This window comes from Agelaius tricolor, unplaced genomic scaffold (genome assembly GCF_023055355.1).
Source record: "Agelaius tricolor isolate 1412-34295 unplaced genomic scaffold, bAgeTri1.0.p SCAF_8, whole genome shotgun sequence".
NCBI classification, from domain to species: Eukaryota; Metazoa; Chordata; class Aves; order Passeriformes; family Icteridae; genus Agelaius; species Agelaius tricolor.
The window spans coordinates 35,983,990-36,007,194 of NW_027269268.1; the positions used below are offsets into that span (position 1 = coordinate 35,983,990).

The 23,205-nt window shown below is 37.9% G+C and overlaps 1 protein-coding gene across 3 annotated transcripts in view; it reads left to right on the forward strand.

The window, feature by feature from the left end:
• Positions 1-23,205, forward strand: part of DLC1 (DLC1 Rho GTPase activating protein) — a 215,364-nt gene that overhangs the window by 106,232 nt on the left and 85,927 nt on the right. Inside the window, exon 1 of one of the 3 annotated variants that reach the window (XM_071432312.1) lies at positions 10,181-10,491. The exons of the other annotated variants lie outside the window; for them this stretch is intronic. Coding sequence (XP_071288413.1) covers positions 10,377-10,491 — 115 coding nt within the window. The 5' untranslated portion in view covers positions 10,181-10,376. Of the gene's footprint in view, positions 1-10,180; positions 10,492-23,205 lie in introns of those variants that run through there. 3 annotated transcript variants of the gene reach the window in all.

A 23,205-nucleotide genomic window follows, 5' to 3' on the forward strand; every position in this document is an offset into this window, starting at 1 on the left:
TTGCCAACCAGTAACTAGTCTCAGGACATGAAAGACAGACTAAATACTGCTGTGTCCTGTCAAGCTCCTTTTCCCCAAACCATCTAATCTGAGCTCACTATTTTTCTGCAGCCAGCCTTCAAATACAAGTGTCATAACCTGAACTCTAAGTGAAGATTTTCCACGTGCTGCAGTGGGACTCCAGAGTGCAGCTTTGTCATGGCTGAAAAGAGATGACAGCAAGAACAGCAAATTTCATGCAGAAGCAATTTTCAGTGATTAGTTGTGAAATAAATTAAGTAAAGATATGGAGAAATCCAATTCCCAGAATATCAAACCAGAGTGTCTTATTAAAACCTCATTTAATAGTGTGGCTAACTTCATGGAGTAAATTTGAAACATTAGCATCTAGTAATACCTTTAGCTACAGTTTTAGATTTCCTTTGTTATTTGTAAGTTTTTATGGTGTGCTGTGTACATTCAGTATTCACAAGACTTATGGAAAACAGAATGTATGTTTCAGTTGAAATGATGATTGCTTTAATCTTCCAGATAATTATATTTGACATAGTCCCCATAAAGCTTCAGCTTGCATCTGTGATATATTAAACTTAGAAAAGGTAAAGCAAAATATTGGATTCTTTATCTTTTAAAGGCTAGGCATTAGAATTTGTAGTCAGCAAGATTTCAGTTGAAATAACAAACCCCTGAAGAAAGACAAAATCACATTAAATACTTGGAAAAATCATGGATTTGCTTTTTGAATTATTTTTTTTTTAGAAAAAGTAATCTAATTGCAGCCAATTTTCTGAAAAAAAAAAAATCTGTTCAGTGCAAAAAAGCCAATTGTTTGAAATTATGTTTATTTAGTTCCATCAGAGCAGAACTCAAGGATAAGTTCTCACTAGCAATGTAGTGGCTGAATTTTAACTCCCAAATAGGAGCATGCAATTAAACTACAGTAGATGACAGATATTCTCTTCCCCTTGTCTCTTTCCCTGTGTTCTTGTCTCTCCACCAAGCAGTGTGTACCCATCTCCCTCTTGACCCTAGCAAAACTTTCTCATTCTGCATTAACATTTCATGAGGGACCAACCCTTTTCCAGCCTTCTGTGAAGTGAAGGTGGGGCAAGTAAAAGTCTGGGAGAGACAGATTCTCTCATTCATTTTCCAGGGCTAGCAGCAGCCTGCACCTGTGCTTACAAATACTTCCCAGGTGAGGAGAAAAAGTATCTTCTGGAGAGAAAAATATCTTCTGAGCTGTTGGTCACTAACATCCAAGGTTGCAGAATTGCTGTGAAATATTATTTCTCAGAGGCTTGCCAATGGCTACAACAAATGAACTTCCAGAAAACTGAATGTGTCTGCAAAAAAGCAAATTGTCTTACCAAATAAATATCAAGTATTTAGGGATAACTTGCTGGAATTTCTCAGTGTCAGGAAAATGACATATCCTCACATTCATTTCCCAAAAACACTGCCTTTAATATGAATACACAGATAAAGTACCTCAAAGAAGGCATGCCACAAACAACTCCAGGACAGAGTTAAAGCATGGTGGATTCCTCAAAGAGAAACCCAGAGTCTGAGGAAGTCCCTTTAAAAATAAATTCCCAATTTAACTATGTAAACAAACATTTACACAAAAAATGACACAAGGAGAAGTTACCATTAACAAACTGTCCAGCAGTGCATTAACTAGTGAAATCTTGAAATTTATTGAAGGTTTTGTCCAATACCTATTTGAAAGTTTAGATTCACTTTACATTCAGATCCTACTTTCTATGTCATTGCTCCCTATGAAAATTCTATTTTTTTCTGCTGTTTTCTCTACCAATGAGGCCACAAACCAGCAATTCAGGGATGGTTATTACATCCTGCCTGTGTTCATAGTAACAAGCCTTCTGTAGAGATTGTGTTTCACAGTGCTGCAGTGGCAGCAGCTGGGATGAGAAGGCAGGAAGACAGCTCTGCCTCTCTGCATCACTTAATAAAACACACATTACACAGGGCAGAGATAATTGAAGATGACTTACATGAGACCCCTAAATCTCACTAAATCTTCTCAGGAATAAGCATTTTCCATCTTTCCCTGCAAGCACTGAGACTTTCTCTTTGATTTAAAATTTCTTGCCGCTCTTTGATCTGTCTGTTCAGAACGATCTCTGAATTATCTCCCTGCTCACCCTCTGACTTCCATGAGTCCAGCTCACATAACACTCCTCACTCTCCCCTTCTGCTCCCTGCTCTCTGCACAGACACCAGTCTGCCACCATTAGATTATATAGAACTCATTGAACCATATCTGCTCTGTTCACAATCACTGTTCATGCTGGTCACTGCAGACAAGCTCAAAGGCTTTATTTCTTTGATATTTTATTGTGCCATTTTGTACGAGAGATGTCTGAAGAGGAAGATTTTTAATTGAAGGAATTTACCATCTTAGTGGTGACCAGGTAGACACCATCTTAGTATGACCAGGAGGGACAGAGAGAATGGAAAAGAGAAAAAAACAGAAGAGAGGGAAGGAAAATTTCCAATTATGAAAGAAGATGGTAGAGAAGATTTTAAATAGGGAGCAACAATAGTGAGTTGGGGGGTTTTTTGGAAGTTTTGGGCTATTTGTTTTGCTTTGGGGTTGGGGGATTTTTTTTTGTGGATTCTGCACTTTTCTATTACTGCAATTTCACATACAGCCTAATTTGCATTTCCACTGGAAAGAAAGAAATACCTTCTGCCATGCCTTTTATTCTATGAAATTGCACTCATCCTTCTCTAATTCCAGTGATGGGACCAGTGAAGCTGTAATGTATTACTCAGCTAACAAAAAGCTATGTATGGGCATTTTGCCTGTCAGGCCACTGAAGGAAGGAGGAACAATGCTGTTTAATACTCTTCTGCTGTGGTGAAGCATAACGCATGGCTAATGCTAAAACTAATCTCAGTTCACAGCTTATTGCCATCAACCATTCTATAACCAAGACAGTTCTGTTGCTCAAGTTTAGATATTTGGAAGTGTTTGGACACTCCCATAGATTAATACTCCCATAAACTTCTCTAAGCAGGTGCCTCACATATGGCTAAACAGAATGAAGCTTTAACACTTCCTTTCTCATTTGAATTTTAAACTATGGCACAAGCACTAATGTATCTTTTTTTTTTTTCTTCAATATGCAGCACTTCAGAAAAGATTTGGCTGTAGGGGCAGAACTTGTGGGTTGTTTTTTTGTTTTTTTTTAATAATGTAAGAATAGTTTATAATCAGCTACATTAAAAACAGGTTAAAATGGAATGATGTGAAAATGAAACTGGAAGTACATCTTTCTTTCATGTTATTCAGTTAATTATTATTTTGTATTTATGGCTGTGATTAGGAATGCTTTCTGCATTCCTGTGTTGGTTTATTTATTATTCTTGGAGCACACAGTGATAGTGAGACAGCAGCTCAGAAACAGCCAGATAAGCTTGCACTTTGAAGTGCACAGAGCTCTAATTAAGCAGTGGGGCTGTTTACAAAGCAGGGCCATAATCACACCATGGAGATTGTTAATATTTATTTGAGATCATGTTTAATTTGAGACTCATGGATGTGTATTAGAAGGCTACACTACTCAGTTTATATAAACCCATTAGTATGTATTTGACTCACAACAAGAGCTAATTAAGGTAGATATTTTGACAAGAGCTTCTCAGTGTTCCACCAGAAGAAAGCTTCAAGGTTAAGACAGTTAAAAGTTCATGAAAACAACAACAGCTGTAGTTTCCATCACGTACTGCTGCTGGGGTGAGTGGATTTTGAGCATTTCCTTTCTTAAAATTATACACCCTTGTTGTTCAGAAATGCAGATCTGGACCATGGCATGAGGTTAAAAAGCATGTACATCTTGCAAAAGCAGTGTGTACAGAGGCAATTGTGGTCACCTGGAGAGGAAGTGATTGTCCTTGGAGCTTCTCCACCCCTCTCCTACCACAAGGAAGGAGAAGGCAGAGATGCCTGGCAGTGCACCTTGACATCATGGAGGGCACTCAGGAGACTTTCTCTGTTGGTCTATTATCTCTTCTCCAGATTGCACCCATTTAGCCCCTAGGCTGTTCAAAGGGTAACACCAGGGTGTTGACAGGAGTCAAAGGGGCACTTTCCTGAATGCAAAATATGGTGGGACACATAGGATTCAGTTCATGGACTGATAAATTGCCCAGATATTTGCACAAAAGGACACCTATGTGCTAAATGAAACTTCTGGATATTTTTAATTTACCTAATTGGAAAACAGAGATTTACAAAAAAAAAAAAAAAAAAAACAAATCCAAGTGAATCAAAATGTGGCTTTTTCATATGAAGAATTTCACTGAGATTTGTCAAGCTTCTACTGAAACGTTTATGTTCAAACAGAATACATTTTATTTCCATGTCTTTCCATAGGAATTTCTCTAAACCTTTCCAGTTCACTCTGATTGGTGGCTGCTTCTGAACCTGCTACATATCAGATTTCTCAGATACTGCAAAAATTGCAGAACCAGATTTTCTTTTGGAAAGCAGCACAAGTAAAATTCAAAATTCAAAGTGCTTCTTTCCCAGCCTGGTCTCCTAGATAGCACTTGGAGACATCTCCTGAGACAGGAACCAATGACATATGTCATGTGCCCGGCAGCCTTTTTCAATTAGATCTAAAATTCTGATTCTGAATAATTCTTTTGTTTTCTGATACTTTTGGAGAATTATGGAATTGGTTTTTTTGCTTCTCTAACAAGGGGAAAGATGTTTTCATGCATCAGATCAGGCAGGCTGCATAAACCACTCAGCAAAGGAGCTCTGGATCTGCCACACTATTTGTTGCAGTCTGTAGATAAGCCACAGCAAAGTTCAAACTGGCATCATATTTAAAAAATATGTATCTCTGATGGCTTGTGCCTTTTTTGCATCCATACATCCTTCCAGACTCAAGGGGCCAGAATCACACAGAAGAGCCAGAGATATACATCAGAATTTGCACATTGATGAAGAGTCAGAAGGGAAGTTGTTGTATTTTAGAGCAAGGTTTAAGAGCATGTAATTTATTTCCTGAGAGCTGGACTCAGTTGCCAGAACTAAAAACAATATCACCATTCCTGTCCATCCTAGTACCCAATGCATTTTGTCTGGTCTTTGGTACTATGTTTGCAGACCAGAGCATGGATGGAACCACTAAAGGACAAAAAACAGATAGGTTTGACAAGTGTAGGTCCTTCAGCTGGAAGTGCTGAGCAAGGGTAAGGTTATAAGGAATTAGCCTCTGCCTCCTGCCCTTGGCTGGTTTGAGAATTATGTGTTCAAGAATGACAAGCAGCACTTTACAAGTAGATTCAGCCTTGAAAGGAAGATTGGAGAGGCACAGCTTTGCTTATGCTGACAAGAGGTTTCTAAAAATATTTCCAAAACAAGAAGTGGGAGAAGTCAGTGGTTGCAGTGGCAAGGCAGGCTAGGCCTGGGGGACAGGAAAGACACAGCCCTGGGAGAGTCAGGGGTGGAGCTGGTCCCAGCTGGTGGGAAGGCTGGCAGGGCAGGGAAGGTAGGGTCTGGTCCCTCTAAATATTTGCTTCTGGAATTACACAAAGACTCTTCCTGGGCATGCATGATGCTCCTCATGCATGAAGTGGGCAGCTGTCTCTCTCCTGAGGGTGTACTATCACCTCATCCCCCTAACACCAGCTGCTGCAACCCCCTCGTGTCTGCAACAGAGCCCTCTCCTTCAGATTCCCCTCATATTATTTTTGGTTCAGCACACATCTTTGTTGACCCATCCCCTTTTTAAGAATTTACTCTTTTGGGATTTTTTTATCTCAGCTATTAAATAGAAAACACTAAATAAAACGAAATTATCCTGGAAGATAGCTGGAGTATTGACTGTGCTATGACTGCGGTCAACCCAAAATTATTCACATACAAAATTATTCAAATACAAAAACCTGCGTCTGATTGTGGTCATTCTTAAGTTTCCAGACACAGGAAAGTCAAAAGATAGAGCTGCATCATAGACTTTACCTAGATGGTTGATGATTTAGGACTTTGCTTATTTTTGCATGCATTTTGCTGTAACATCTGTATCCAACTAATTGAATTGCAGATGTAAGACATGGAAGGGTGTGTTTTCCCTTTATAGAAAGGGTATTTGTTTTCAGGAGATTTTCCAGTACACTGTCAAATAGAGCAGCAAAACATTTTCCATTTTCTTTAAAAATACATTCCTTGCCAACCTGTAAATCTCAACATTAAAACCTTTTGCCCTTAATGTCATTCGCAGTGCTCCAGTTTAGCTGTCTGGGTTAAGAACAAGTTAATCTAGTGCACTCATGTTGATCAACATCAAAGATTCACCTGGTGAGGTCTGTACTGTGTGTACTTGGTACCAATGGCCCCCTCTCTCAGTTCAGACTGTAAGCATGAGTTTACCAGAGAAATGGAGGAAGTTCTTCCACACAAAGAATCTGCAAGTAACTGCAGGCCTGTGATTCAGGTAGATGTGAAAACAGCTACACCTTCAAGGGGAGCAGGAACAAGCCTGAGCTGAAATGGAAAATATCTCCACATAAGCAGACATTGTTTGGGCAGTAGCAACGGGGAACATGGGGGGAGCTCGCCTGAGATTCAGAGTAGGGCTCTCAACAAGAGTATCAAATAATGGCACAGTAGTGGTGGCAGCTCAGCAGCTTTTCCCTGAACACATGGGTGTTTTCCAGCACAGAACTCCTTGTCACTGTCCCCCTAGTCCTGCTGCCATCAGCTGCCTGTACACTGGGGTCATGGATGTTTTTCAGTATCACATGGGTATTGAGAGGAGCTGAGCAAAACTGAGTGTATTGTTCTTCAAGGGGTGTTTTTAAATGATGCAAGAATGGAGATTGCAGCACAGCTCTGCCCTGATACCATCTTTTAACATGATTTTTAAAATCCTTTAAAATCATGTGCTTTCTTATTGCATGGCAAATTCTTACCTCAATTTTTTGACTGCATTGGATATCATTAATCTCAGATTTCCTTTGCTGATCATATGTATTTGCTTTTAACTGTATTCTCCATCTATATCTCTGTCTACTCTTTTCTAAAATTAATGTCCTTAATTTTATATCCATATTTCTAGCATATCTATATCTAATTATTTACATGCACATGACCCATTAAAAATTTTCTGACATTTAATTCTTTACACAATCTTACTTAGATTACCTATTTATTTATGTTGAAGCATCACACAAACAAACACTTTTAGCAGTATTTCTCTGCTTCATTGCAGTTTTGCCTTCCTTTGCCCTTTACCATTTTCCGGACCATTTTGTTGAGCAGATTGTAAGAAATATTTTAAATATATTTATGTCAACATGTGTAATATAACTCACAGTAACTCTCAAAGAATCAAACCCTAATTAGAAATATATGTATGTTGCTGATTTTATTTTTTAATTCTTTAAAGTTGTTTTAGCTTCTAAAATGAATAATGGTCTACCTGTTTTTATTGACATTGTAGCCTGGACTAGGCACATGATTTTGAAAAGGTTCCCCCAACACCACTCTTTGGTTCATATCTCCAAGCAGTCTTGGAGCACGTGAATTGGATGGGTTTCAAATGAAACCAAGCCAAAAGATGCACCCTGGTAGTGTGCCAGTGATCTCCAACCCACTCATGAAACCCCAAGGATTCATTCAGGTCACAAGATGCAGGTAGACATAGTTCAAAGTAAGTCTACTTTGAGATGTGTCAAAACTTTGGTACCATTTATTTTGCTGTATAAATCCATTCTTTCTGGGCCATGTTGCTGGTAACGTAGACATGGCCAATAGTAGTTAAAACCATGTTGAGACTGTGTTCACCCTTGTTGCCTTCTAAAATAGAGAAATTCAGCTCCTGATTAAGTTATTGCTTACTGCATCTTCATTTAAAAATGAATAATGTTCTTCTGAGCTGTTCATTAATAGCAACAACAGCAAATCTCATCTGAACAGAATGTACGTGTTTCAAAACAGATACTCTGTGCTCTGGTCATTGTGTCACCATTTGCCTATGTAAGCCTATGTCAGGATTTGCCTGTGCAAGCATTGCATTTGCTCTACCAGGAATTTTTTTAATAATAATTAAGAAAAAAACAAAACACACCAAAAAAAAAAAAAAAAAACAAAAAAAAAAACAAGGAAAAAAAAAAAAAAACAACAAAAGAACCACAACCACACAAGAGTGTGTTATCATATTGAATTTCTCTGGAGAGTTGGCTGCTTCTTTCTCCATCCGGTCTCAAAAAGAAGGAGGGGGATAATGAGGAAAGCAACAGCAAAATATAGAGATCACTCACTGCTGTTTTGTTCAAAGACACACACAGGACATTAGTGTTTGCAGATGCTCTATAAAGATAAAAGACTAAGGACTAGATGGGAAGAAATTATGATCTGCATTAAATGGATGATGAGCCAGTTATTCCCTCAGTTACACTATGGCAAATCTAATAAATTTCATTTCATTGTCAGAACGAGATAACAATTTCTCTTAAAGGAAATGATGACTAGTGAAAATGAAGGGAACTGAGAAGACACCAGAAAAAAAATTACAACAAATAAGAAATTGTGAGATAAATTATCTAATGTTATGAAAAGAAAAACTGTTGCAGTGTGATGCAATATCCTGCTTCAGTTATCCCAGTTCCTTTCCCCAGGTGTGCCAATACCTTCTCCCTTCCCCTCCCCTTGCCTCCTGCCGAGAGCTGTCCGTCAATCTTAACATTTCAGAAAGGGCGTCGTGTGATTGGCAAAGTTCAAAAGATGCCTCTCAGCCCTGGGGGGCATTGGGTCATTCAAGTGCCACTTGTCCCCTGAGCCTTCTCCCCTCCTACCTGGTTGGTGGCACACCTACCCCTTCCCTCCCCCTCTCTCCTGGGCTTAAAAGACATGGGACCACGCGGTTCAGGATTCTGTTGGAGCTGTTACAAGATTCAGAGATCTGTGACCTTGGAATAAAGCTCTGGATTAAACCCTCTGGCAGAATCCATCTCCTTTTCCCTTCAACATCGCCTATGGCCTTTCCACCAGAGGTAAAACTGAGTTCCTGCATGCCTGGACCTGTTCCAAGTGCCGAGCTGCAGCATCCAGCCAGCAAAAGGTGTCTCTGAGGTGAAACACCACAGCTGCCACCTTTGGTCCAGCAGCAAGGGTCAAAAGAGCCCAGGCAAATTCCATCTGGTAATATTGGGATCGTATTCCAATAAAAAACTGTTTTGTTTTAGGAAGAAATTCAAAGGGAATGAAAATCTCTTTGTTAAGGGTTAAAACTCTCAGTTCTGTAATTTGGTCTCTCTATGCCAATCTTGCAAGAAGTTAATCAATTCTAATGATAGTACTTCTAAAGAAAATAATGGTATCTAATATTAATTACTGTAGTTGCTGTAAAAAAAAGTTAAGGACTACCTGTAGAATGAACATGTAGACAACTTTATTTGACAGGTTTTGCTTTCCCATATAATAGAGGGGATTAGGTTTTTAAACTGGTATCTCTCATCTCTTCACACATTACCACATAGTATTAAAAAGGGAAAGAGAGTCTCAGGCACTCCTTTATTCCTCCCTTTCTCCCTCAGGGAAGCCACAGGACACAGTAATCAATTAAAAAGGTCAAAATAAGCAAGGTCAAATGGCTTCATTTACTGTGACTATTAATCTCAGTTACATTCGTAAATATTTTTCATATGGGAACTTATCTTTCCACTCAGCAAAGTGTGGGGGCTTAGTTCCCTCTCCATTTTTATTATCTCCCCTCTTCCTCTCATTTTTTTATTTCCTTTCATTAGTGTATAATCATGAAGTACTAAATATAGGGAACTCAGAATCAGGCCCTATTCTCTGCCTTAACTAGGGTAAAATGCCAAAAAAAATATGGTGACAAAATAAAATACCTGATCTCTAGATATTTAAAATTACTTTATCTCTCTTCTATTTCTTACCTTTTTCATGTCCAAACATGAAAGATTACCTGAAATATCAGCTAAGCAGGGAAATATTATCCTAATAAATGAGCATGCAAGTATGTGCCTGGTAAGTTATTTGATTAAACAGGAAGCTAGAATCCTATAGATATCCACAAATAAAGCCCCAAATCTAAATGACTGTATCGTTAGCTCATTTGTAAACTGTTCCAGATGTAAGATTTTGGCAGCTTTCCAGTAGGCTGGCTGCAGTCTGAGCTTTCCTGCATCCGCAGTGAGAACTGCAATGCCTGACTCTTCAAGGGAAAGCTCCACAAGGCTGATGACAAATTATATAAAGTAACAACCTGCCTGCCTGGCAAAGAGGAATCCAAACAGATCCCCGGGCAGAGAATGCCCTTTTTCCTGGGGCTAAGCTACAGCCGTTTGACCTGGATGTGTGATCGATCTGCATTATGCATCACCCGGTGAAAGCCCCTCTGAGGAGATCATTTAGTGATCATATCAGGGACTCCACTGCTAGAGCCTTGGATGTTATCTGGAAAAACACGAGAGACAGACGACTGGCAGGTGAGAAGGACATTACATAAATATATTTTAAAATTCATAAGGGATCAAAATCTATGACAGTAATTAGTGGTATCATTTGCATATGTGTCGATGTAGCCTCTGAGTGCTTCTCCAGCCTTTTGTTTGTGTGTCATGTTACATCTGTGCTGTGCCTAGGGTGGAACTGTGTGTGCTCCTCTAACTAGATGAGACAAACTTCGGTTAAAAGAAGAACAGCAGTGAATTTTGGTTCAGTATTATGGCACAAATTCCTCAGACTAAAGTGTGCTGAAGCATTTTATTTTGCTGTTAGGTCAGACCTTGTGCTTCACTGCTGTGATGTGCTTCAGTGAGTTGCGTTACGGAGCGTTTTGTAGCCAAGGAGTGTGTCAGTTGGAATATCTGGGCTGTGCACTGAGCAATTACTGGTATTTCCTCTGGCAAGGATTTCAGTGCTGTGAGCTCCAAGTGAGTATCAGGTATGCCAGAGCTAGGCTTCTGAGATATAAATTACCAGCCATCTATATACTTTCAGTCCACATTTTTATTTTGACTTGCAAATATTCAAAAACTGGGGGGAAAACATAATAGAGGACTGGAGAAGAAGATAATTTAACTCACTTTATTTTTCTCTTCTATTATTGTCTATTAGAGGAATGCTTCTCATTCACCCTGCTGAGGTTGTTACTTTTATTTTGCAGCATTTAGAGGTTTCTAAAAAGGCTGCAGAAATGCACAATGGGTGTGACTGCCAGAGGGATTGTTTTGGTTTGTTTGTATACTTACAGTGGGGGTGGTTTATTCCAGGGGGAAGGAAGGAGGGAGGAGAAATGTGAATAATGATAAGATCGGATGAGATGACCAAGAGGCAGACTTTATGGCTTACTAATGTAAACTGAACTTTTACATCACTCTCCTGAGTTTACGTTTTACAGAAATAAGAGTAGCTAAGTGCATAACAGACATTTGGTTGAGTACTGATTCCAAAACTGATTACATTGGGTAATCAGGCAGTGAGTGGCCATTGCCTATAAAGAAACACGTGGGCAAAATCTGCTCTGAATTAGACCTACTCATAAAAACCTTGCTTTACCCACGTGTATAAGTGACTGGATTAATTCTGTGCCTATTCCCATAGATGGCAAAGGAAAGTGAGTTTCCTAGGCAGAGGAATTCAGCTTTTCACTCTTTTACAGTAAAAGCTCATGGTCACAGGAGATGGGGGCATCATATTTACTTCAGTGCTCTGTAGGTGGCCATAAATATGGCAGTGTCATAAAAGCACTAGACTTTAACCTCTCTTCACAGCAAACAGAATGGGGCAGACAGTCCACTTCATCTCTCAAAAGTGTGTTATAAAACTGGGATTCTTTTGTAGCCTTAACCACTGCAAAACACATTGCAGCAGTCACAACACAGGTCCTGATGTTCAGGGCAATGCTGGAACTCCACTGGAAGAAGCACTGAAAGGAAAGAAATTCTGAGAGAAAAGGCATGCATATTACACAAATCTATAAAAGGGAAGCCAGTGGGGCCAAGTCAGCCTTTGTTTAATCTGCATGTTGCCTGGTCAGCTGGACACTTGTTTATCCTGAGATTCTTTGCCATTCTACCTGCTGGAGATGTTTATGTGAATGCTTTGAAGTAAGCTTTTTAATTTATCATTACGTTCAGAATGGCATTTGCATCAACAGACTCCAAGTACCTCTGGCCTGTGTCCACATAAAACAACTGCTACCAACTGTCTTCTATAAAATTGTTTCCCTCTCATCAGCTGACATAGGAAAGCATTTAATGATATGTAATTTATACCTTCAGAATGTGACCTACATATGAAAGTATGCAGATTTTATCAGGATACAAAGAGAACTTGATAAATGTATATATTTAACCTTGCATATGATTATCAAATATTTGGAGGCTAAACAGCTGCTAATTATATTTCTGGAGACTCTGTCACATTCCTAGAAACGGGGAGTGAACGTGAACCCTTTAGCCCCTTTAGCTGCACTGATAAGGGTCGGCATGTTTTTATTCTACTTGGCAGCTGGTTATGAGCCATCACATTTTTTATCAATACAAGGCTTAGATGTTAGAGGACCCTTAAAAACTGTGACAGTTTCATTTTCCAGGCTGTGCTGTTGATGTAGACTTGTCAGTCCACTAGTATATTTGGGCTGCTGTCAGTCAGATAACCTAAAAATCAGGCTAAAATCCCAATAAGAAGTATGTCGTTAGAGTAGATATCAGGGTGTATTCCAGAAAATACTTCATGATTAACAGAGATTCAAGGAGAGAAACAAAACAGCAAGTTGTGTTGCTGTTCTGTTTGTTCTCTGGGATATCAGCAGTTTAAACTGCTGACTACCTGAAAATGGTCATGAAGGGTCATGACACTGAAAGAAGAAATCCTCTTAGATCAGCAATTTGTGTTATCAGGACACGCCTTTAAAAAAACACATTCTTTGCAAAAGAAAGAAGAAAATCTGAAATATGCATTCTTCACGACATATTCAAGACAAAGTAAATGTTTTGCCTTCAAAAAATCCTTCTAGCCTGCACACAGAAATAGCACTTCATGAAATGTAATTTGATATAATCATCAAACAGGGAGTACTATCTACATCCTAAGTAGAAAATATATCATAGAAAACGTTTTTTCCATTAGATAAGAATGGCTGGAGAAGAGAAGACTTTGGGAAGACCTTGTAGCAGCCTTCCAGTATTTAAAAGGGGCTTACAAGAAAGCTGGACAGGAACTTTTCACAAGGGCATGGAGGGAAAGGACAAGGGGTAATGGACTTAAACTGAAAGACAGTAGGTTTACACTAGATGTTAGGAAGAAATTCTGTACTATAAGGGTAATGAGGCACCAGCACAGATTGCTCCCTGTCCCTGGAGGTGTTTGAGACAGGGCTGGATGTGGCTTTGAGCAGCCTGGTCTAGTGGAAAGTGTCCCTGCCCATGGCAGGGGGCTGGAACTAGATGATCTTTAAAATCCCTTCCAACCTAAACCGCTCTATCATTCTAGGATTCTATGATCATATAGTCTTACTGACACAAAAGAAAGTCAGCAATAGGCCTGTACAAAAGGTATCCGAAATGTTTGAGATGCTGTTAAAATTGCATGGAATTAATTGACTGTAGCTAAAAACACTTTGATTTTGAGTGGGTGCAGTAAAGGAATGCAAATGAATGCAGACTGCCTTCTCAGGTCACCTCTGTGTGCTCTCCCATACTGGGCACTGTAGAGCAGCATCCTGATGCTGCTTTCAAACCCCAGCACCAGGCCTGAGTTGCTGCCTGTGCTGTCTCATCACATGGCAGGGCAGCCTGTGATTCAGCCTGCTGGGGTGGAGCACACTCATATAAATATGGTATATTATTATACCATATTATGGTACATTGTTACTGTTGTATAAATTTGGTATAGCATATGAATATGGTAGACATTTATAAAATACCTGTCCTGAGGAGCGGTGAGCTGCAGCTCATCGCAGCCACATCATAGCAGCACAGATCATGGTTTTCCACTCTGTCTTTTTTCCTCCTTGATTTACAGAGAAAAAGAACCTCTAGACAAATGTATATAGTCATATCTGGAGATCTTAAAATGTAGAAAATTATTCACCAGGTAAATCATTAAATATTTTCAATTTCTGGGACATCTAAAATGCCCACTAGAAGTGAGAAAAAATTTGGGGTAACAGATAATAGAATAAACAGCAAAAAATAAGGACTAAGGAGAGAAGAAGACTTAAGTTGACAGAGCCTCTAAATACCAATATAAAAATGGTAACTTTTCCTGTTACTGCATTCACAAGAAATAGATTTGGAGTTCCCAGTTAATTCCCCTTGCTAATGTCAGACCACATCCTCAGCTGGGAAGGAAAGAACATTCTGGCTTCTTCAATGGACAGACCTCCCAAAGAGACCAGGATTTCATGCACAAAAGGTAGCAGCACAGAATGAGCTTTCCCAGAACAGGAAGCATCATTCTCCGCTCTCAGATGCACACACCCTCAAAACATTTCAGATAGATTTCTCCTAGTGCCTTCACTGTTCTCTGAATTTACATCACCCAATGTAGCAATTATCTGCATTGTACTAAGAGCCATTATGTGCACCGTACAACGTCACTAAAGATCCTGGTTTTTACATTTTCACCGGCATATTTTGGAATGCATGAATACAACTGACTACTAATGTGCCTGTCTTTTAAATAAGGGGCTTTTTTTTATGGTGCAAAAGTTACATCATCTTCTGAAATTCTGGTATTATAGACAAAAAAAAGAATGTGTAGGTGGTCTGAGGTTGGTGAATTACTGATAGTTTTGCTGCAGAAGCTTAGCCATTGAAAGCCTGGGGTAAAAAATTTGTTATTTGGTATTTTAAAAATAAACTTTCAGCTATTCTAGTTAAAATTATATTGTTTATTTACCTACTTACAATGTCTCATGTTCGTCTTTTTTTTCTAATTTAAAGATCACTAAAATTTCTCAATATTGTATTTACCCCATGAATGTATTTAATTTGTACCTTCTAGCCTACTTAAGTGGGCTTTTGCCGCCGTTGTTTTTATTGGTTTTGTTTTCTTTTCATTGCCAAAGAAATTAAAATTACTCAATTTGCAAGATCTGTTGCAGACCAATTCTCATTATGCCTACTTTGCTAGTACTTGAGTCATCCAGAAAGATTCTGTATGTCCTTGTAAGCTATTGCTAAAGATATAGCCAAAGAGGGAACTCTGGGGTTGGTTTAAAATTAATCCCATCAAACAATTCATTTCCATTTAGATTACTTTTAGAAGATTATCAGTCAACTTTCATCTAGTTTTCATGGTTTTGATATAGGCTGGGTTATTTTTGAGTCTCTTAATGAAAAATTTTCTGCAAGGCCCTTTGGGTAGATCTTTTATTCTTTAATTTATGATCATTAGCTAAAACTATACCACTATTTATTTTTTTCTTTCTACTGGCCATTATCAATTTGTTGGACTTGTCAAGGAACATTGTGTGCATCTGCTGCATACTCTCTCTTCTTGTTGATGCCTAATTTGCTCTCCATTATCAACATCTCTGTATTTCCAGTGGATTTATAATTGCTGTTTTCTCTTACACTTTCCTCTCACCTCTGATGCCTTAAAACATACTCATGTACAGATTGTGAAATCTGTGAGTATATATATCTAATAATTCTTAAACATTTCTCAGATATTGCTTATACTTCAAAGCATGTCTGTAGCTGTCTATAGCAAGTAAAGGAAGGAAAGAAAGGAATTTTTATCCTTTGAAATTTTTTTAAGCCCCAAGTTAAGTGAAGAATTTTGCACTACATTTCAACTGTCCTCAAAATTTATGCTCATGCAGAAGAGAAATTACTTCTTGAGGTGTTTGCTTTGTTCTGAGACTGGAGAAAGATTTACAGTGTGTGTAGGTGAAATAAGGTCTTAGAAAATGGATACTTTGCAGAACCCAAGACCACTTGAAATATAGCTTCAGATATATCACTGTTTGTCTCTATCAGCATTTTTAGAAATTACTCACCCCCAATCTGGAGAAAATCTACAGGTTTGGTACTTTACTCAGGCTATTTTATAAATACTAAACCTAGACACCTACCATGATGTAGAGCATAATCAACTATTGATTTTATACATATTTGTAAATAGAGCATAATTTATGGAAAAGAAATAGGAAAACAGTAAATAACAATTGTCTGATAACTGAAGGAGCTGCATCTATAATAAAGCAAGAGTAGCACATCCAGTGCAAAACATATGAATAATTTATTTTGGTTGAATGGTTAAATATCATTACCATATACAGTTTCCTCCCTTTGAGAGTGCTCATAAGCTTTGCTGCTATCAATATAATTACTACAAAAGCTGATATTGTAAGCATGTTTTTTGAGAAAACATCAGTTTCATTCTTGTAGTTTATTATTCTTCACATCTTTCAAATTCAGATATCAAATGCAACCAGAAGTAATACATGTCATAAATAGTACATGCTTGTCTAATTTTTGAAAATATTGCCACACTAAATTCCAGTAAGATATTTGGAGCATTGTATGCCTTTTTTAGCACTGGTGTTTTAATCATGGAATGACTGCAATTCATTTAAGGCAAAGACCTTCAGTCAAAATACTCACTCAAAATGGCATTGGGAATTAAATGCATCATTGGGTTCTTATTCCATATTGTTTCTCAATTTCTTATTCTCCATATGAAAATGTAGAGAAGTGCCAAAAAGGTTGTAGGTGCCTGTAGTGTGAAGCTGGTGTTTATTTTCAGCTACTTGTTTCCAACCCTCTCACACTTCTAATTTGAAGTCTAATGCCAAAAGAGGTTGAAGCTCTCAAAGAGAAGAGTATGTGTGCATACTCTGTCACCTTGTATATTTGTAATAGATATTTTCATACAACTGAGCTAAATTGCACTGTTGGGAGACTGGACAATTGGAAAGTTTTATATATGACTTTCCCATTTTCTCCATTAGTGAAATTTTAAACATTTATCTCATGGAGCTCCACCATCATTTCTGTAATCAGGCAACAACAATGGCACTGTTTAGTCCAAGTTTACAATAAGAAGAACACAGTATACTAAGCATCTTGTAAAAATGGTTGCTACAAAATCCTCATGCATTCAAACTACAACAGCTGGAGAGGATTATGGAAATACACCCTTTTTTCAGTGTTCTGGTGTTTTTTTGTCATTTTTCTGGTTTTTTTCTGCAGTCATTGTAGTCAATTCTAGGACTGCAGCAATCAGCCATCAAGCCCATGTCCTGTCCTGCCTCAGATTTTAGGGATGTGCAGAAGAATCCATTCCCCAGACACTTCAGCAATTAGGAAGTTTTAGAAATAACTTCACTGTTTTTGTGGGGACTCCAAACTGATTCTTTATTAGCATGGGTCAAGGAGGAAGGGAGCACACCCAGAGCCATCCACAAATCGTGTCCAAGAGGAACTGAGCAATTGTGTAACTCTGCACATGGAGAATGAGCACCCAAATGAGAAAAATGTCACTGTTCCATCAGGCAGCTCTGACAGGAGTGGAAGGAAAGATGCAATACACCTGGCAACCACCTGTTAGGAAACCAGCCTCATCATTTATATTTTTCAGCATGCAGACTTATATGTGGTACACGTTGTCAAATGGGGATTAAAAATGAGTGAGAAAGATTAAAATTATGGTCTGCTCTCTCCAGGCCCAGTTTTGTAATTCATCATTGTGGAAATTGTTAAACTCTAGTCTTAAACACTGGATAGCAGAAGATAAGCAGCATTGTGTCTCTGCTAGAAGTCTGTGCTAATGACAGACAACCAGGAGGCCTCATCCTCTCCTGCTCTTTGAACATTCATGTGCACTTACCAAAAGCAGAGGCTCACAATCCCCAGACCCAGCTCCCCAGACTGTGTGTTCTTTCAGCACTGAGCAGGCCTTTTGCACATCTAAAAGACCACTATGTATTTGAAACATTCCTAAAAACTGCTGAAAGTGCTGGATGCTTTGTATCTGATTGTTTGGAAGGAGTCTTGCTCACAAAATATTTCAACTACTACAGTTCTGCTAACATCTGGACATTTTCCTTACGTCAGAGGTGGATGATGAGATCCAGATGCTATGACTTACTGATGTTTTCATTAACTTCTTAGCAGTTTTGTCTTTGTTTTGTTTACCAACTGCAACTTCTTAAATCCAACTCACATATGTGAGTGTTACTGGGGAGATGGGGAGAAGAACTGGAAAGGAGGGGGGCAGCCAGAAAAATTAAATTAGTTTTTGGCCCAGATCCAAAAGAACTGATTTCTCTTATTACAATACTCTGTTCCAGGATATGCAGTCTGTGGGAAGGTCAGCCCCAGATTATAAGAAGCATTTCACGAAGCTGCTATTTTCAGTAAAAACGAGCTATATGATTTGCTAATTATGTTCTATTTTAAAAGTAAACATGTTAAGCTATGAAGACAACAGGAAATGAGGATGTAAGATAATACTAAAGGCAACCTTGTGAACTTTGCATTTACAATCATGCCTAAACCTAATTACGATATAGAGAATATTTATTACTCTGAGGGAATGCCACTATTGGAGCAGACACAGGAAGGAGCCTACTTATATTGTAGGCTACACATAAGAAACTCATTGACTCATTGAATAATTCTTTAGCAACAAACAGTGTAAAAAAAAAAAAAAATCCAAACAAAAAAACACAGAAAAAACTCCAACATACCCAAGAAGCTGTATAGTATCTCTGTGGATACAAATGCCTTATATTTTCTAATTATACAAATTATTATCCTCTACATATTACAGAATTGCTTTTATAAGAATTTAAACTATTTCCAAAGACTTGTTCCTTCAGCTTTTTATCACTGAAAATAGAACTAATGCTGGCAGAACAGCTTTCTATTCAATGTACATCCTATTAAGAGGTTGAAGTGAATTTTCAAAAACTGGCTAAACTTGCATTTGCATTTTATGTAGCCATGCACTTAGTTTTTGGGATTGAAACAGAGAGAAACATCACAGCACATTGATTGCCTGACTGATCAATATCCTTAATAATAAATGTTGCAGCACTGTGAAAGAAATTGAGATCAAGAAAATCCTGTTTTGAAGAGATTATAATCTGTTAAACAATCACTGTCAGTGCTCAGTAGGAGAGGGTAACATCAGAATCCATAGAAGTATGTATTATGTATGCCAAACAAAAAAGCAGCAGCCACTCAGACCAGCACAGTCAGAGACCTTATCAATCCACTGAGCTTCCTCCTGCACTGCCATGTTCACAGCTTGCAGGAATATGGGAAAACAAAAAATGGGCCAAATTATTCCAGTGCAGGAAGTATCTCCCTGTATGGAGTTTGCTCAGTGATATCAGTATTTCCAAACTTTAGAAGATCAATTAGCAGTATGGCTTCTTTTTTGAGTTATGGATGTGTTTGTTTAAGGGTGCACATATCTGTGTTAATCTTATACAGAGGCAGCTAATAAAAATAATAGGAGAGAAATGTTTAGGCAGATTCTACTTCCAATTGGTAAATTAAACATACAAAAAAAAGAATGAACAAAAGAAATTTATAACAGCTAGCCAGTCAGTCAGTTAGTTGGGCAGCAGAAAAAGATACAATAACTAAAGTAGGTAATAAGATCTGAGAAGCTATTTTCAAAGCAATATATTAAAAAGTTGTGACCAGATGTGCAAAGATGTAAGATTTTTTTTTACTTCATCCTACTTCACACCCATGTCTCTTGTGATTTGACTTCAAACACATCTTTGATTTCTCATGTTCTCTTATGTGAAAATAGAATGGAGCCTATCCATTGCTGTACCTTTTGGATTATACTGTATTAGAAATTAGAGTGGTTTATGCTTTGCAGTTTCTCACAAATAGGGATGAGAGTTTGGCACATCTTTCTGAGGGACCTGAACTAAAAGAAACTGATTGCAGGAAAGGCATAAGGAAAAAGGAAATCTGCATTCTGCTTTTCTCTTCTTCTTTCACATTTTGAGGTCTCTCTTGTGTACCAATACAATTTCATTTGGCAGAGAGAGATAAGACAGAACCAATACAATTGACAGAACCAACCAATACAGGGCTGTTCAGCTTTAGATGATCTTTTTGTTGATGGTCCAAAAGGCTCTTAGTCTCTATCAGTATTCAGTTCAAATTTCACAGCATTCTTTCAGAGTTTCTGCAAGAGCTCCTTGATGATGAAGTTCTGTTTTGGCAGCCATCCTGCAGTAGCAAAGTATCTGCCATGTCAGCTGAAGGAACAACTGGCCTGCCCTGATGAGCCATGGGCAAGGAGAGCTTGGTGGGTAACTGCCTGTCACTGCCAGTCACTGCCAGCAGAAAATATCAGGGCTTTAAGCTGATGCTGGTCCATAGGACTGAGGAAAACAGAAATTTGTATTGTCCCATGTATAGTTCATATATCATTGAATGTACAATGTCTTTTTTGCTTTTACTTTGCTCATTAATCTGATAGTCTTCCTATCAGATTACGTATTTCACTATCTGTGAAATACATAAAAGAAAGTATGATTTCAAAAGGCCAAGTAAGCAGTTCACTTCCACCCAAGGCTTTTATATGACATCCCATGCTTTGAAATATTATTTGTCCATCTTTGCAGTCAGTATTCAGAGCTGAGGGACATTTCACATGACTGTGAAATGTTCCCAGAAGGCTGGTGCAAAAGAAGCCTGACCTCAATCCTCTATTTTCTCTCCATATCTGCTACTTGTCAAGACATCTTGATTTTTCCCTCTGTGAGGTACACAGGTGCTTTGTGTGTTGTGCTTTCCTTGATACACTAGCTCTTTCCATGCCTACTTCTCCTCATCCCAAACACATTAATTTGAAGATGGTAAGTTAAACCTTCAAGTATGTGATATTCATCTGCCATGATGTTACCTCTGATCAGTAGTTAATCAAATATTCCTGTTTTTTGAACCCCACACAGAGACAAAAAGCATAAAGTTTTTCATTGCAGATGAAAACAACTTTACTGAGCAACCTGATGGAGAGAGTGCTTACTTTACCTTTACTTTACCTTATTAGTTGTTAAGAGTGCTTAATATCTTGGGGGAGATATAAATTTGAGTGATCTTGCTATAAAAGAGTTTAGATTAAACTGAAAGTTTGGTAGGTTTCAAGAAGCTAAGAAACCCTGGATAATAATTTTGAGGACGGTTGCTGAAGTCAAGCAGAACACTGATTTTGTTTCCTTCTGCTTTTAATTGATGGCACAGTGAATTAATTTCATGTAATGGATCTGAAGAAGAAAAACTCTTCTCTTTTTCCTAACACGAGAAGGTGCTGCCTAAAAAGGTCCTATTGTGCAGAACCAAGGCAAACAGGATTGCAATCAGATATTTATGTTGATGAATTTGTTTGTTTTTCTGTGCAAGAATTTGCTGAATGGACATATCCACAACTCCAACTTCAAAAACAGAAGTGCTGACCATACTCCTCTGTGCACCACACATTTTAGAAGCCTGAGAACCTAATGAGGATTACAGTATTGATAAAATCCTGACATTCAATCTTTTAGCCAGAATTGGAGTGGTTTTGTTCACAGTTGCATCGACAAAGAAAAGGAAGATCATGTTTCCATATGATTTTTCAATTAGATATTTTTACATACACTGCATGCATACATACAGACACACACATATATATGTTTCTTGCTATGTTGATTAATCTCCTGGATTTCTACAATAAAGTGAATGAGATAGAATGCTTAAGCAAAAATAATCTCATAGTCAGAATTTCTCTAAATATTTCTAATAAAGTTCTCTAATAAGACTGTTCCTTGGCTTTAAATCTAATGTTGGGGTCAATCCAGAATTCCCGGAGAGCTGTTTACTAGTTGACTGCCAGTTCATCATTTTTGTGTCTCAGATCATATGGAAAAGCCACAGTTCCTTTTCTGAGCCAAAAATAATATTATGACCTGCAGTTCTAACCTTCTACCTTATAAATCTCATAAAATCTCACACAGTAACTTGCACATTTGATAATTCTATATGGTTCATTTTAATTTTTAAGTTCAGATATCATTTTCTCAATTTTCATACTCTAGTAGTAACCTCTATAATTTGATTTTGAATCTTTTGTTCACTGGAAGATGAAATTATCTGTAGTCTGTTAAGACCCTCAAACAAGCACTCAGATACTTCAAGCAGGAAAGAAAATTACTGCACAAATATTTATCACTGGCATCAGCACAAGTATTGTAGAAACACAGATTCCTTGGCTCACTTCCCAGCCATGGAAGCTTTTTAATATAACTTGAAGCCACTTTTCAGTTTGGGTCTGTCCTTTGAAAGTACTTGATAAAATCTGTTCCATTTCTTATGGGCATATGTTGTCATCTATAGGCTTTAAGGGTTTGGCCTGCAACCTGACATAGTAAAATATTACACATGTACACTTTGTATAATTTCAAAAGAAACTTCCTTCTGTACCCCTTAGAAATGTGGTAGTGCAGTGAAGTATATGTGCAGTTATGTTCCATGGTGTGCTAACCTTACTGAAGCTGGCTGGTGCATATCTGTGTTATAATCCTCTGGAGATTTTTTTCTTCAACTTAGCATGCAGAACAGTTAAAACAATGGACACTCAGTGAAAGTGGAAAAATGAGATATTAGGTTAGAGATGAAACCTCTCAATTTGCTGATCAAATATTACATATAAATGTAGATATTACTAATGAATTTAATTTGGGAAATTTCTTAAGTATCTTGTAATAGGTTATTGTATGTGAAGCAGTAAAATTAGATGATCTCAAATTGGAATACTTTCTCATTACAGAAAATTTAAGTAGCTTTTTACTTATGAGGAGTAAGGAATTTTGCTGATGTGAAAGCAACAATAACTTCACTGAGGAAAGAATGTAGTCCAACAGAATATCCATGTATTGAAGATAGGTATTTTGATGAGATTTCAAAGACCTATAAAAAGATAGTCCACATATCTCAATCTTTCCAGCTACCATGAGAAGTTGAAATGATTTAGCAAACCTAAGTAGAAATGCTTGTAACATGTTCCCTTACACTTTACTGCCATTGCAACATTTATGGATAACTATAAAACCTAATTCCTTTCCCACTATCCCACTATCTGAATTCCTATATTGTTCTATCATCCATCAGGTCTTTGTGTTTAAGAACAGAAATAATGACAATCTCCTTTCTTTATTTTTTTCTTCAGACTGC